The sequence below is a fragment of the Molossus molossus genome, unplaced genomic scaffold (genome assembly GCF_014108415.1).
Source record: "Molossus molossus isolate mMolMol1 unplaced genomic scaffold, mMolMol1.p scaffold_m16_p_6, whole genome shotgun sequence".
NCBI lineage: Eukaryota > Metazoa > Chordata > Mammalia > Chiroptera > Molossidae > Molossus > Molossus molossus.
The window spans coordinates 23374201-23386398 of NW_023425399.1; the positions used below are offsets into that span (position 1 = coordinate 23374201).

The following is a 12198-nucleotide window of genomic DNA, read 5'->3' on the forward strand; positions in this document are numbered from 1 at the left end:
AAGTACAGCATGTCCTACCCCATTGCCCTTCCATTGCCCTGGCCGGTTTGGCTCAGCGGTTAGAGTGTCGGCCTGCAGTTCAGAGAGACCTGGGTTCGGTTCCTGCTAAGGGCATGTACCTCAGTTGCAGTTTGTCCCCAGGCCTGGTTGGGTTGTGCAGGTGGCAGCCAATCGATGTGTCCCTTTCACGTCTATCTGAACAAAAAAAGGAAAAATATACTTGGGTGAGGATAAAATTAATTAATTAATTAAAATTAAAAAAAAAATAAAGCCCTTCCATGGAACATATGGAAAGTTCAGACATTGACCCAAATAAACTTGGGAATGTAGATTTTAATAATGAAGACATTTCAAATGAGTTGGAAAAGAATGGTAATATTGGGATAACAGGGTAGTTATTTGGAAACAAATTCTGGATGTCTGCCTGACATCATACACCAAAGTGAATGTATGGTGGGACAAGGATTTAAATACAAAATTTGAAACCATATAAAAACTAGAAGAAAACAGAAAATTATTATTTTTATTTAAAATTTTTTTTATTGATTTCTTTAGAGAGATAGAGAGAGAAACATCAATGTGAAAGAGAAACATGGATTGGCTGCTTCAAACACGTTCCCCTACTGGGGATCGAGCCCACAACCTGTGCATGTGCCCTGACTGGGAATGGAACCGGGATCTCTCAGTCCATGGGGCGACGCTCAACCCACTGAGCCACACTCTCCAGGCAGAAAATTATTTTTATAATATCAAACTAGAAAATGTCTTTCTTAGAATGACACAGAAGTTGGAAGCCACAAAAAAAAAAAAAAAAAAAAAAAAGATCGATAAATTAAAATACATACAACATAAAAATTTCTCCATGGTAATAAATAATAAACTGGGAAAATATTTACAACTTATATGTAGAAAGGATAAAAATTCCTAGAAATCAATGAGGAAGAAAAGTTCAACAGGAAGACTAACTGAAAAAAAGAGCAAATGGAATGAACAGAGAAATTCATCAGAACAAGACGACCCCTAAAAAAAGACTCATAAAGCCCTGACCAGTGTGGCTCAGTTGGTTGGGTGTCATCCTGTGCATGGAAGGGTGGTTGGTTCAATTCCCAGTCAGAACATGTGCCCAGATTGTGGGCTTGATCCCTGGTAGGGGGCATGCAGGAGACAGCTAATCAATGTTTCTCTCTCTCTCTTCCCCTCCTCTCTCTAAAAATCAATAAAAAATATATTTTTAAAAGACTCATAAATATGAAAATTTGCTCAACTTCATTCTTACTAAAAAAAAAAGTGCCTCTTGATTTTATCTATCTGATTGGCAAGGATAAAAAGGTTTGATAACACATTATGTAGTTCAGGATGTGAGGATATAGGCACACTCATTGATGAGAAGACAAACTGGTACAACTGCTATGGAGAACACCTTGCCAAAATCCCTTAAAACAAAGCAAAAACAAATCCATATACTCATTTACTGATAATTCCATTTCCAGGAATTTACCTAACAGGTAAATTCCCACATATGCAAAATAACAAATGGACAAGTTATAACATTATTTATAATAGAAAAGGATTGGAAACTACCTAAGTGTTCCAAAATAGGAAATTGGGCAAGTAAATTATGACATATCTTTATAAAGTTGTTAACTTAAAAAATTGAGGCAGATCCAAAATGTAGAGCTCAGCAAAAACAAAACAAAAATATGGAAGTATCTGTGTAAAATATTTATACATATAAACTTGCTTGTGAATACAATGACTATCTCTGAAAGACTATAGAGGAAAGGGGTTAAGAGTGATGATCTCTATGAGGGGAATTGGGGATTGGAAAGCAGGTTGATAAGACTTTTTTTATTTTTCAATATGTTTTTATTGATTTTTTAGAGAAACATCGATTGGCTGCTTTCTGCATGTCCCATACTGGGGACCAAACCTGCAACCAGGCATGTGTTCTGACCAGGAATTGAACCAGGATCTCTCAGTCCATGGGACGACGCTCAATCCACTGAGCCACACCAGCCAGGCGAGAGGACTTACTTTTTAATTCTATGCTTTTGGGTGTATGTATATACATATATATACACACACATATGTATATATACATATATACACACATATATAATATATAATATATAATATACAATATAAAATATATATATTTATATATAATATATATAAAAAATTTTTCTTTATTGATTTGAGAGAGGAAGGGAGAGGGGGAGAGAGATGGAGACAACATGAATGAGAGAGAACATCGATTGGCTGCCTCCTGCACGCCCCCCGCTGGGGATTAGCCCACAACCTGGGCATGTGCCCTGACTGGGAATCTACCCAGTGACCTCTTGGTGCATGAGTTGACGCTTAACCACTCAGCCACACCTGCCGGGCATGTTTTTGGGTATATTTTTTAACATTCACTTTTCCTGTATACCTAATTTTAATCAATTAAATGAACACGAAATAAAACATCTTTCTTTTTTTTTTTTTATCCTCACCCGAGGACATTTTTCCAATTTTTGTACAGATAGAGTGGGAGGGAGAGAGAGAGAGGGAGAAACATCGACGTGAAAGGGACACATCGAGTGGCTGCCACCTGCACGACCAACCAGGGCCGGGGACAAACTGCAACCGACGTACGTGCCCTTAGCGGGAACCGAACCCCGGTCTCTCAGGACCGCAGGCCGACGCTCTAACCGCTGAGCCAAACCGGCCAGGGCAAATAAAACATCTTTCAATGTTTAGAATCAAATCCAACTTACTTCCATGAACAACTTTCCAACCTCCTCTCACGCATCTGCCTTTCCTCACTACCTTCCAGTCATATTGCTTCTCCTTCAGCTTCTGGAACAGGCCAAAATCTTTCTTCCTGCCTCAGGACAGTTTGCACAAGCTGGTCCCTCTGCACAGGTTTCTAGTCTCTAGGCCCTTCCGATGGATTGGCATTTCCGCCCCCTCTCCTTCCCTTCCTTGGAGGAAGGGAGAGGTAGAAACGTCGATGTGAGAGAACGTGGATGGGCTGCCTCCTGCACGCCCCCTACCGGGGATGCAGCGGGCAAGCCGGGCATGTGCCCTGACCGGAAATTGAGCCGGGATCTCTTAGTCCACGGGTTGACCCTCAACGGCCGGGCGTTGGCATTTTCTTATACTTCAAGACTTGGGTTCTGCGTCATCTCTTCAAAGCGGACATGCTTAGCCGCCCAACAGAAACACTTGCTGAATGAATACCTCTCCCCCTCACTGGGCAGGGCTTACCTTCCTGATCCCCAGTCTAAAGTAGCACCTCTCCCTTCACCCTTGTTGTGACAGTACTACCCCGATTTACTTTCTTCATAGATCCAGCCACTGTTTGAAATTCCCTTGTTGGTATATTTTCTTAGTTGTTTGCTGTCTCTCTCTAAAGGGTTTAAAAAGTCCCCGTGAAAGCAGAGATGGTGTCTTGTTCCTTGTCTTGTTTGGTTCCCAATTCAATCTTCAGCAACCCAACCATAAACATTTGATGAATTAATTTATGCAGCCCATACTATGGACCATACACTGTTCTACAGACTTTGCAAACAACTCTTTATTGTTTATTTTTACTTATTAATTTGAGAGAGAGAGAGAGAAACATCAATTTGTTGTTCTCATTTATGTATTAATTGGTTGATCCTCCTCGAGTGTGCCCTGACCAGGATCCAAGCCGCAACCCTGGCGCAGCAGGACGATGCTCCAACCAACTGGGCGCAGGACAAATATCAACTCCTTTAATCCTCACAGTGGCTCAATGATAGAGGTTGATTTTTACTCATTTTACAGTTAAGGAAAATGGGGCACAGGGCTGTTGAGTAACTTGCCTAACTGGAGTTGGAATCCTAAGCACAAAGTTCTTAGCCACAACGAAATGCTTTTTCGATATATAAGCTGACAGACAGATGAAACTGACTGACTGAACCAAGGAATGGAAATGTAAACGTTCATTTTTTTTTTTTTTTTGGCGTCTCCGGGTTCCCGAGACCTGCCGCAAGGGGGCGCTCTCTCCCAGGTTTTGACGCCAGTCCTCAAGGCGCGCACTCCCTTTGCGTCTCGGGCTCGCGCGCGCTGCCGCGGCACCGGAAATGACTGAGCTTGCAAGTTCCCCCGGTCTCTTCAGGGGAAACTGAGGCCGGTTCGTTCGAAAGAGACAGAGGGGACCGTCATCCAGGTTGGCCGGCCAGGGTCAGCGGCGCGGAACTCGGCCACGAAGAGCCCTCACATCTAGAAACGACCTGGCCGAAGAAGGGGGAATGTGCCCCCCACGGATCGCGAGGCTTGCAGGTGAGAACACCGCCTCCCCTGTGCGTGGCAGGCGCTGCGCCCAATGAGAGTCCTCGCCGTCCCGCTTCCGTGCTGACTGGGCCCTCTGATTGGTTACGCTGGGGCGGGCCGCCGGGGGCAAGACCCCTCCTCCCAGAAAGGTCTAGGGGGCGCCCCTGAGGGAGAGTGGTTACCTAGCAACGGGGCGGTGGCCCGGCGGGTACCCGGCCCGGCACGCGGGAGAAGCCGCGAGGCCGCAGCCCACCTTCCCCGGGTTCCAGAGAGGTGCAGCCCCCAGCCCCCAAGCCCTCCCGGGGGCGCCAGGAAGCCGCCCGGGGCCTGGCTCCAGGAAATCGTGGTCTCAGCTGCCCGGGTCCTCGAGCAGGCCCCGACCCTTCTCCTTGACCGGAGGAGAGGCTCGGCGCCTCACCCTCACCCCGTCTTTGTGCAGGGCGCCGGCGGCCATTGTGTCCGTGCGGGAAATGGAGGACCCGGCAATCCCCTACTGCCACCGCCGCGTCCAGGGCCTTTGGGGAATTCAAAGAATACCAGCGGCGTTTCTGGGGGGTCCCCGGCCTTCAGCCTCCCGGAAAGGCCCGGGGATGGTCTTTCCGAAGTCAGACCTCAGATCCGAGGCAGTTTCCCCTTCCCTCGGTCCCTCATCGAAACCTTGAGCCCCATTGAGAAGTCATTTCAGGGTTTCGGATGCCTCACCCTGGGCCGGTACTTAAATAGAAAAAACAACAACCAAAAAAAAAAAGAAACCTAAATCCCACACCAGCCACCTCTGGGAGAATTCTCCTATTCTCCGGGCTCCCAGTAGGAGGCGGAGAGCCAAGGAGCGTGCAAGAGCGAGGGGGCTGGGCTCCCGGGTGGCAGGAGGCCGCCCTCATTCTGGGCGATGGAGGAGGAAGCAAGCGAGGTGGCCGGTTCCTGAGCTTCGTAATTCCTGTGTCGCCCTCTGGGCTCTCAGCCGGCTGGGTCGCATGATCCATCCAGCCGGAGCTGGTTTTTTTGCTAGCCGCCGCGAGGCCGGCTGAGTTACCGGCATCCCGTCTGCCACCTTCCCGACCTATGATACAAAAGATCTTCCGGGGGCTGCACCTGCCTGCCTTTGCCGGAGAAGGATTTGAATGTAGGTGGAGCGGGGGTGGGGATGGGGGCCAGACAGCTTCGGAGAAAAGGGGGTGGCTGGGGTTAAAAAAAAAAGAAAGAAAGAAAAAGCCGGTGTGATGGTTCAGAGCCCACTGGTGCTTTCAATTTGACTTCATTGAAGTCTCTGGGAAGCTAGACCCAGACCTTCATAAGAGCCACAAAGAAACCAGTTCTGGTATCTGGAGGTGGAATGTGATGGTGTAGGTTAAATGGCTTGCATATTAATTTTTTTTTCCCTGAAGCTCTTTCTCTCCCTTCAGAACCTTATCTTGGCATTGGATCTCAGAAGACAACCACTAACTAGAGACCAGACTCAGTGAGTGAGCAGGTGTTTTGGACAATGGACTGGTCGAGCCCATCCCTATTATAAAAATGTCTCAGAGCAACCGGGAGCTGGTGGTTGACTTTCTCTCCTACAAGCTTTCCCAGAAAGGATACAGCTGGAGTCAGTTTAGTGATGTGGAAGAGAACAGAACTGAGGCCCCAGAAGGGACTGAATCAGAGATGGAGACCCCCAGTGCCATCAATGGCAACCCTTCCTGGCACCTGGCGGACAGCCCCGCAGTGAATGGAGCCACTGGCCACAGCAGTAGCTTGGATGCCCGGGAGGTGATTCCCATGGCAGCGGTGAAGCAAGCGCTGAGGGAGGCAGGCGATGAGTTTGAACTGAGGTACCGGCGAGCATTCAGTGACCTGACATCCCAGCTCCACATCACTCCAGGGACAGCATATCAGAGCTTTGAGCAAGTAGTGAATGAACTTTTCCGGGATGGGGTGAACTGGGGTCGCATTGTGGCCTTTTTCTCCTTCGGTGGGGCACTGTGCGTGGAAAGCGTAGACAAGGAGATGCAGGTATTGGTGAGTCGGATTGCAACTTGGATGGCCACTTACCTGAATGACCACCTAGAGCCTTGGATCCAGGAGAACGGCGGCTGGGTAAGGACCACGCCCCTTGTGTGTTCCTTTTCCTTGGCCTCTGGTCAGAGAAATTCTCAATGGCCTTTCCCCATATCTTTCTGTTGTGCTGGATGATTACTGGACATGTTTGTTAAGGAAACATGACTAGCCTCAATGCACTGCAAAAGGTTAACTGTTCTAAAACACAGATGACCTAGTTCTTGAAGGACCAGCCATCTTTCATTCTGGTCACCCTCATGACCCTACTCTTTCATACTTGTGTTCCAGTTTCTCAGTGGAGGAAAACATAGCCTGTGTATTCATTTGAGAGAGGGAAGTTAGTCCAGTGTTCCCCTCCCCTGACATAATGGCTTACCATGGAGAGGGATGATGAGTATAATGCCTGGAGAAGATAGTGAGTATCAGTGACCCATAAGCCCCTCCATTCTTTCTCCCCCAGGGATGTCAGTCTTTCCTGGGCTTCCTTTGCCACATCAAATTCTTTTTATTTCAGAGTTTGCATATCTGATATTCTCCTCTCAGAAAAGGGCATGCATGGGCTGGGCAGGAGTTTCCCACTGGCTTGGATGGCTGAGGATTGTCTGATTTTAGTGGCCAGTTGTGTTTGTGCTGCATCCCTATGTTCATTTGCTCTAAAGTGTGCAACTTTCTGCATGGTTGGCCTGTTTGCTGAGCTCTTGCTGTGTCACACATTAAGCCTGGACTTTGTACCTCACTGCCTAGGGTCGGTTGGGAGCTCCAGCTGTTCTGCCTTTTGCTTTCCGGCTAGGGCTCTGGGGCCTCTTCACTGAGCACTGTTTGCTGGCAAAGCAAGAACTGAGTCTGTGGGGCTCTATGGGACATCAAAATTGAGTGACTGACTTCAGAATCAAACTGACATGGGTGTGAGTGAGTCCCAGCACTGTCACTTAACTAGCTGTGTGGCCTTGTCAGACTAGTTTACCTTGGACCTAAAAGGTAAAATACACGTGGCAAGCCCTTCTTGCCTTGCAGGATATTGTAAATCTTGGAGCTAATGTGAGCCCAGTGACCGACACCAACAAATTTGCTGTGGTAGTCGTTCTTGGTCCCAGACGCACTTTCTGGGCCTAGGAGTCATGCCTCATTGCTTTCCCAGGGAGGGAGAATTCTTTTGCCTGTCACCAAGTCAGGATGAGATAGTGGTGAGAGATTCTGTAGCAGTGGTCATTGTAGACAGTTTTTGCTATTCTACAGTGACCTCAGTCATATTTTCTTGCTATCTCCCTGCCTAAGGGAGGTAAGGGCTTATGAGAAAGGTATTCTGTCCCCTCAGAATACCCCTAAAATTGAGCAGGCTGCGGAAAATAAGTCATCTATTGAAGGAACTGAGGTGGAGGGGCCATGCACCATGGACTCAGGAATGTCAAGAATGCAATTATCCATAGGCTGGGCCTAGGGCGTGGCAGACACTTCAGTTTACTACTGAGCAGAGACCTCTGAGTTTGCCTTGGTTTTATTTCCCATTTCTTTGCAATTTCATCAACTCTTCCCACTGCCAGTTCTTGTACAAGCAAAGAGATCAAGTCAATAGAGGTCAGATGACTGGGGTGGTGTGGGGGAGGTAAAGGTAGAGGGCTCTGTTGAGCTAAGGCTGACCAGACTTGAAAGCCATTCTGTAAATGAACTCCCCGGGGGGATAAATGATTAAATAGTTCCTGTTGGTTTGTTCAATGACCTCTCATTCCCTCCTGCTTTGATTTTCTTTGGGGGCAAATATTTGTTCAGCTGATTACAGGAGGGACAGGATTCCTGTGCTTCAGACACACCCTCTGAGGCATCTCCAGGTAGACTTGGGCCATTTGCCTACTTCGTGTGACTGTAGTCTTTGGCCAGTAGTCCTAATTACAGGTAGGTGGGTTGTTGCCAGCTATTAACAAAAGGCATTCTGGGAGAGGGCCTGGTTTGCCAGCCAGCCTCTGCAGAGGGCTACCTGGACTAGAGAATTGCCAGTCACCCAGTGTTGTATGTGAAAAGAGGTTTTAGACACAGCAGCACTAGGCAAGTTCATTAGACATCCACTGGATTGAAATTCTATGTTCTCTCTCTTTGCTCGAGAATCATCAGAGCCCGTTGGACAATGTACCATATACTTCTTCCTCTTGGTGAACAGAGGGGAGGTGTGCAGATGAGCTAGTTATGTCAGGACCGTTTCTGGGCATTCATTTTTCCCTGAGGCCGGAAGGTATTGACTCAGGATCCTTTGGGCAGAAGGTACCTGCCCACTTCCCTTTCAGATACCATTCTGTTTGAGCTGCACAGACTTGCTACTGCAGTGGCATCTCATAACCTTCCTGGAGGATGTGACTGGGGGGATCCGTGAATGTAGGAGTTATGGGTCATTCCATCCTTGGTTATTCTCTAAATTTAACATCCCTATAGGAAAAGGAAAGGAAACGAGCCTTTATGGAGTACATCTTATGTTCGAGGCATTGTGTTAGGTCTTTTACTTATGCAACTAAATTTACTGAGCATCTACTATGAGACATGCACTGTGTTAGGTGTTGGCCATAAGCCAGACATGGTACCTTTCCTCATGGAAATTATATGCTATTTTATATGTTCAACACAATAACTTTCCAAGGTAGATAGGTTTGTTCCCAGTTTACCTGTGAAGCTAAGTGACTGGCCCAGGTGTCCCACAGCCAATTAAGTGACTGAATGAGGAGTTACAAGTAGGTTGGCCTCACTCCAAAGTCTAAACTTTTTCTATCCATATCAGATTCTATAAGGAGTAATAAAGTGACCCCAGCATACTAGCAAAGAAAGCCAGAGATGCTGTTGGGCCAAGTAACATGCCTGTGGAGATGCTTGCTGTGGTCTGTGATCCTGGCATTGTTTAGATAGCTGCAGGAAGAACTGTGCTTTTGTTGGACAGTAGCAGGTTCCCAGAGGCATATGTGTAGTTTCAGATTCTGGCACTAGTAAAACTCAAGTGGGTATCAGAGGTTTGCCCAATCAGAATGGCCTTCTTGTTAATTTTTTCATTGTTAAAACCCTCTCAGGCCCTATTGATAGATAAGAATCGTGCATGTGGGGAGAAGGTGACCTGCTCCAGGTATGTCTACTTAATTGTGGGAGATGCTTCAAGGACTGGAATTCCGGATTTATAGCCACACCACCACTTGCCTGGAGTTACCTGGCAAGATGCTGAACCTGTTTGTCTCTTGTTCATCCATCTCTCCCATAATGATGGCCAGCTGCCATAGCTTCACTCTAGGAAAGGATCTAGAACAAAGGCCCTTCCCAGGCCTTAATTGTAGGGTGGAAGCACCCCTTCTAATGAATAGACTACCTGCCTCAGAAGACTGAACTTTGTCCCTAGAGTGTCTGAAGAAACAAAGTCAGCCCCTAAGATAGTCATCCAGAATGGTATATGATATGACCTTCCGTGGAGGGACAGAGTGTTTCTGGGGCTTTCCAATGGGAATGTGGACAGTTATAGGATAAGGACCCTGGTGAGCCAGGACATTTTGGGATTGCTGTCCCCGGGAAACCCCATAGCTAGATGGAAACACCATTGTTGAGAGCAGTAAACTGTGTAGGAGAGAAAACATAATTTGGCCTTTCCAAGTTTCATGGCTCTGTGGTCTTCTACTTTCTGTACATTTCTTCTTGCCTGTTTTGGCTTCTTCAAGCATAGATATGTTTCGCTGAAACACCTCAGCGACCTTTGCAGATCTCAGGAGCTGTTGGCAGCTCTGCAGTTTTCTTGGGGGAAACCCCATTAGAAACCTCAAACGTGGTCATTTTTAGTAATCTCATTAAGGTCCCAAAGTGAGATAGAAGTGCTTCAGGGGCTCCCCCTCAAAGCATCCAGTTCTTCTGGATGTATATTTGAGGTTGCTGCTTAAACTCTGTCACTATCACAGGGGTTTCCACACTTCCTAGGATGGATTTCCCCAGTAGCCCTATGGAGCCCTTCAGCTTCTGGTAGAAAATTACCCAGGTGTTTTTTACAGAGAGCCCCAATGGAACCCAGAGGGTTTTCTTGACTTTTGTGTGGGCAGTCACCAGATTTGTTTGGGCTGCAGGAAGCAGCAGTTGTTAGCTGTCTCTTCCCAAACAGGTATCTGTCTTGAGGCCAGTGGGCTTGAGTATCCTCTTCTATCCCCAGCTTCCCTGTTTTTTCCAGTGCCCTCAGGTTTTCATCATGGGCTTTCTTTCAGCAAATGTCTTTTTTTTTTCTGGGTTTAGCATGGATAGGTTTAGGGGTAATTCCTAGTGAGCTGTTCTACAGAAACATAATCTCCTACTACATTAATTAGCAGGGTCTTGTCCCCATCCCCAATCTCCAACCTAATTCCACCGAGTCTTCCCTAAGGACTTCCTTTCTTTTCTTTGAAGGAGTCACTCTGCTCCTAGATCTATTTCTCTCCATTCTTCCAGCTGACAGTCTGTCTTCCCCATTCCCAGTTGGCGGACCCGAATCACACAATCCCACTGGGTCTTTTTGTTTAGCCTGGGGAAGAGAAGACCTAGGAGAATATGATCACCGGTTTCAAATATCTGAAGGAAGAGGGGCTAAGCCTTTTTAACCAGTCTAGTACCCAGCAGAACTTAGATTAATGAGAGGAAAATAACAATGGTAGAGTTTAAATTAGTGTAAAGAAGACATTTCTAAAACTACCATATCTCTATCAGGTTTAGAGGCTTCCCGAGTGTCCTAAGTCAACACTTGTTTGTCCATACATATTTCCTCAGCTCTGAATAGAAGTCTTAGGTCCAGCAGGTACCTAGTGAAAGAGAAGCCCACTAAATTTCTGAAGAAACAGACACATATTTAACCAGAATAATTGTAATGGGAATTTCCCTTTACCTAATCATTTATTCATTGATTTGAACAGTATTTATTGAGCTCCTACTATGTGCCAGGCTTTTCTAGGTTCCAGAGGAACAGCATTAAATAAAACAAATATTCTGTCCTTGTGGAACTCATATTTTAGTGGGGAGAGACAAATAATAAACATGTAATTTTACATATATATGTGTGTGTGTGTGTGTATGCGTATATATATATATATATACACACACACACACATACATGCATTTTATACACATGCACATACACATACACATATTAGGTGACAGTAAATGCTATGAAGAAAATAAAGCAGGTTGATCCATAGGGCATGCCTAGCAAGGGAGGTGGGCTGCAATTTTAAGAGTGGTCAAGGCAGGCATTTCCAAAAGTTAGTGTTTGAGCCAAGACCTGAAGGAGATGAGGTAGTGGACGATGTGGGTACCTGCAGAAAGGGTGTTATAAGCAGAGGAAATGTACTCAGAGTGAGTATGCTTGGTATGTTCAAGGATAAGCAAGAAGGCCAATGCAGCTGGAGAAGAAACAGTAAGAGAGGGAGGATGGTAGGAGGTGAAAGTGGAGAGTGGCTGAAATTGAGCGGGGAAAGGTAGTCAGGGCCAGATCACATAGGGCATTACAGGCCTTGTTGAGGACTTAGCTTTGGTTAAATGAGGGAGGCCAGGAGTTTTGGAGCAGGGGTGAATTGATCTGAATTCTGCAAGGGTAGTGGCTGGTAAAACTGTCAGGTGAGAAAAATAGTGGCTTGGATCAGGAGGTAAAGATGGAAGTGGTGAAAAGGGACTAAAAAATAAGACCCAGGCTTACACATAGGGTATTGATGAATCTAGCCACCTTGGAAGCCACATTTCTCAACTATTTGGAGATCACAGAATGAGGGCTAAATGAGTTAAATGCTCTTCAGGGATTGTTCTTTCCAAATGTGGTCCTCCTCCACTCTAGCAATATTTCTGTCTGAATAACTGCTGTATGTCTGAATGCAGGTCCCAACTCACCTACACATACCTGTTTGAATTGTC

The 12198-nt window shown here is 46.3% G+C and overlaps 1 protein-coding gene across 2 annotated transcripts in view; it reads left to right on the forward strand.

The window, feature by feature from the left end:
* The first annotated feature begins 4575 nt into the window (after positions 1-4575).
* The window catches only part of BCL2L1 (BCL2 like 1), a 48662-nt gene continuing 41039 nt past the window's right edge, over positions 4576-12198 (forward strand). The window contains exons 1-2 of one of the 2 annotated variants that reach the window (XM_036244347.1): positions 4576-5404; positions 5667-6360. In XM_036244347.1, the coding sequence (XP_036100240.1) occupies positions 5797-6360 (564 nt within the window). In that variant the 5' untranslated portion in view covers positions 4576-5404; positions 5667-5796. The remainder of the gene's footprint in view (positions 5405-5666; positions 6361-12198) is intronic. The other variant, XM_036244346.1, reaches the window with a different exon arrangement.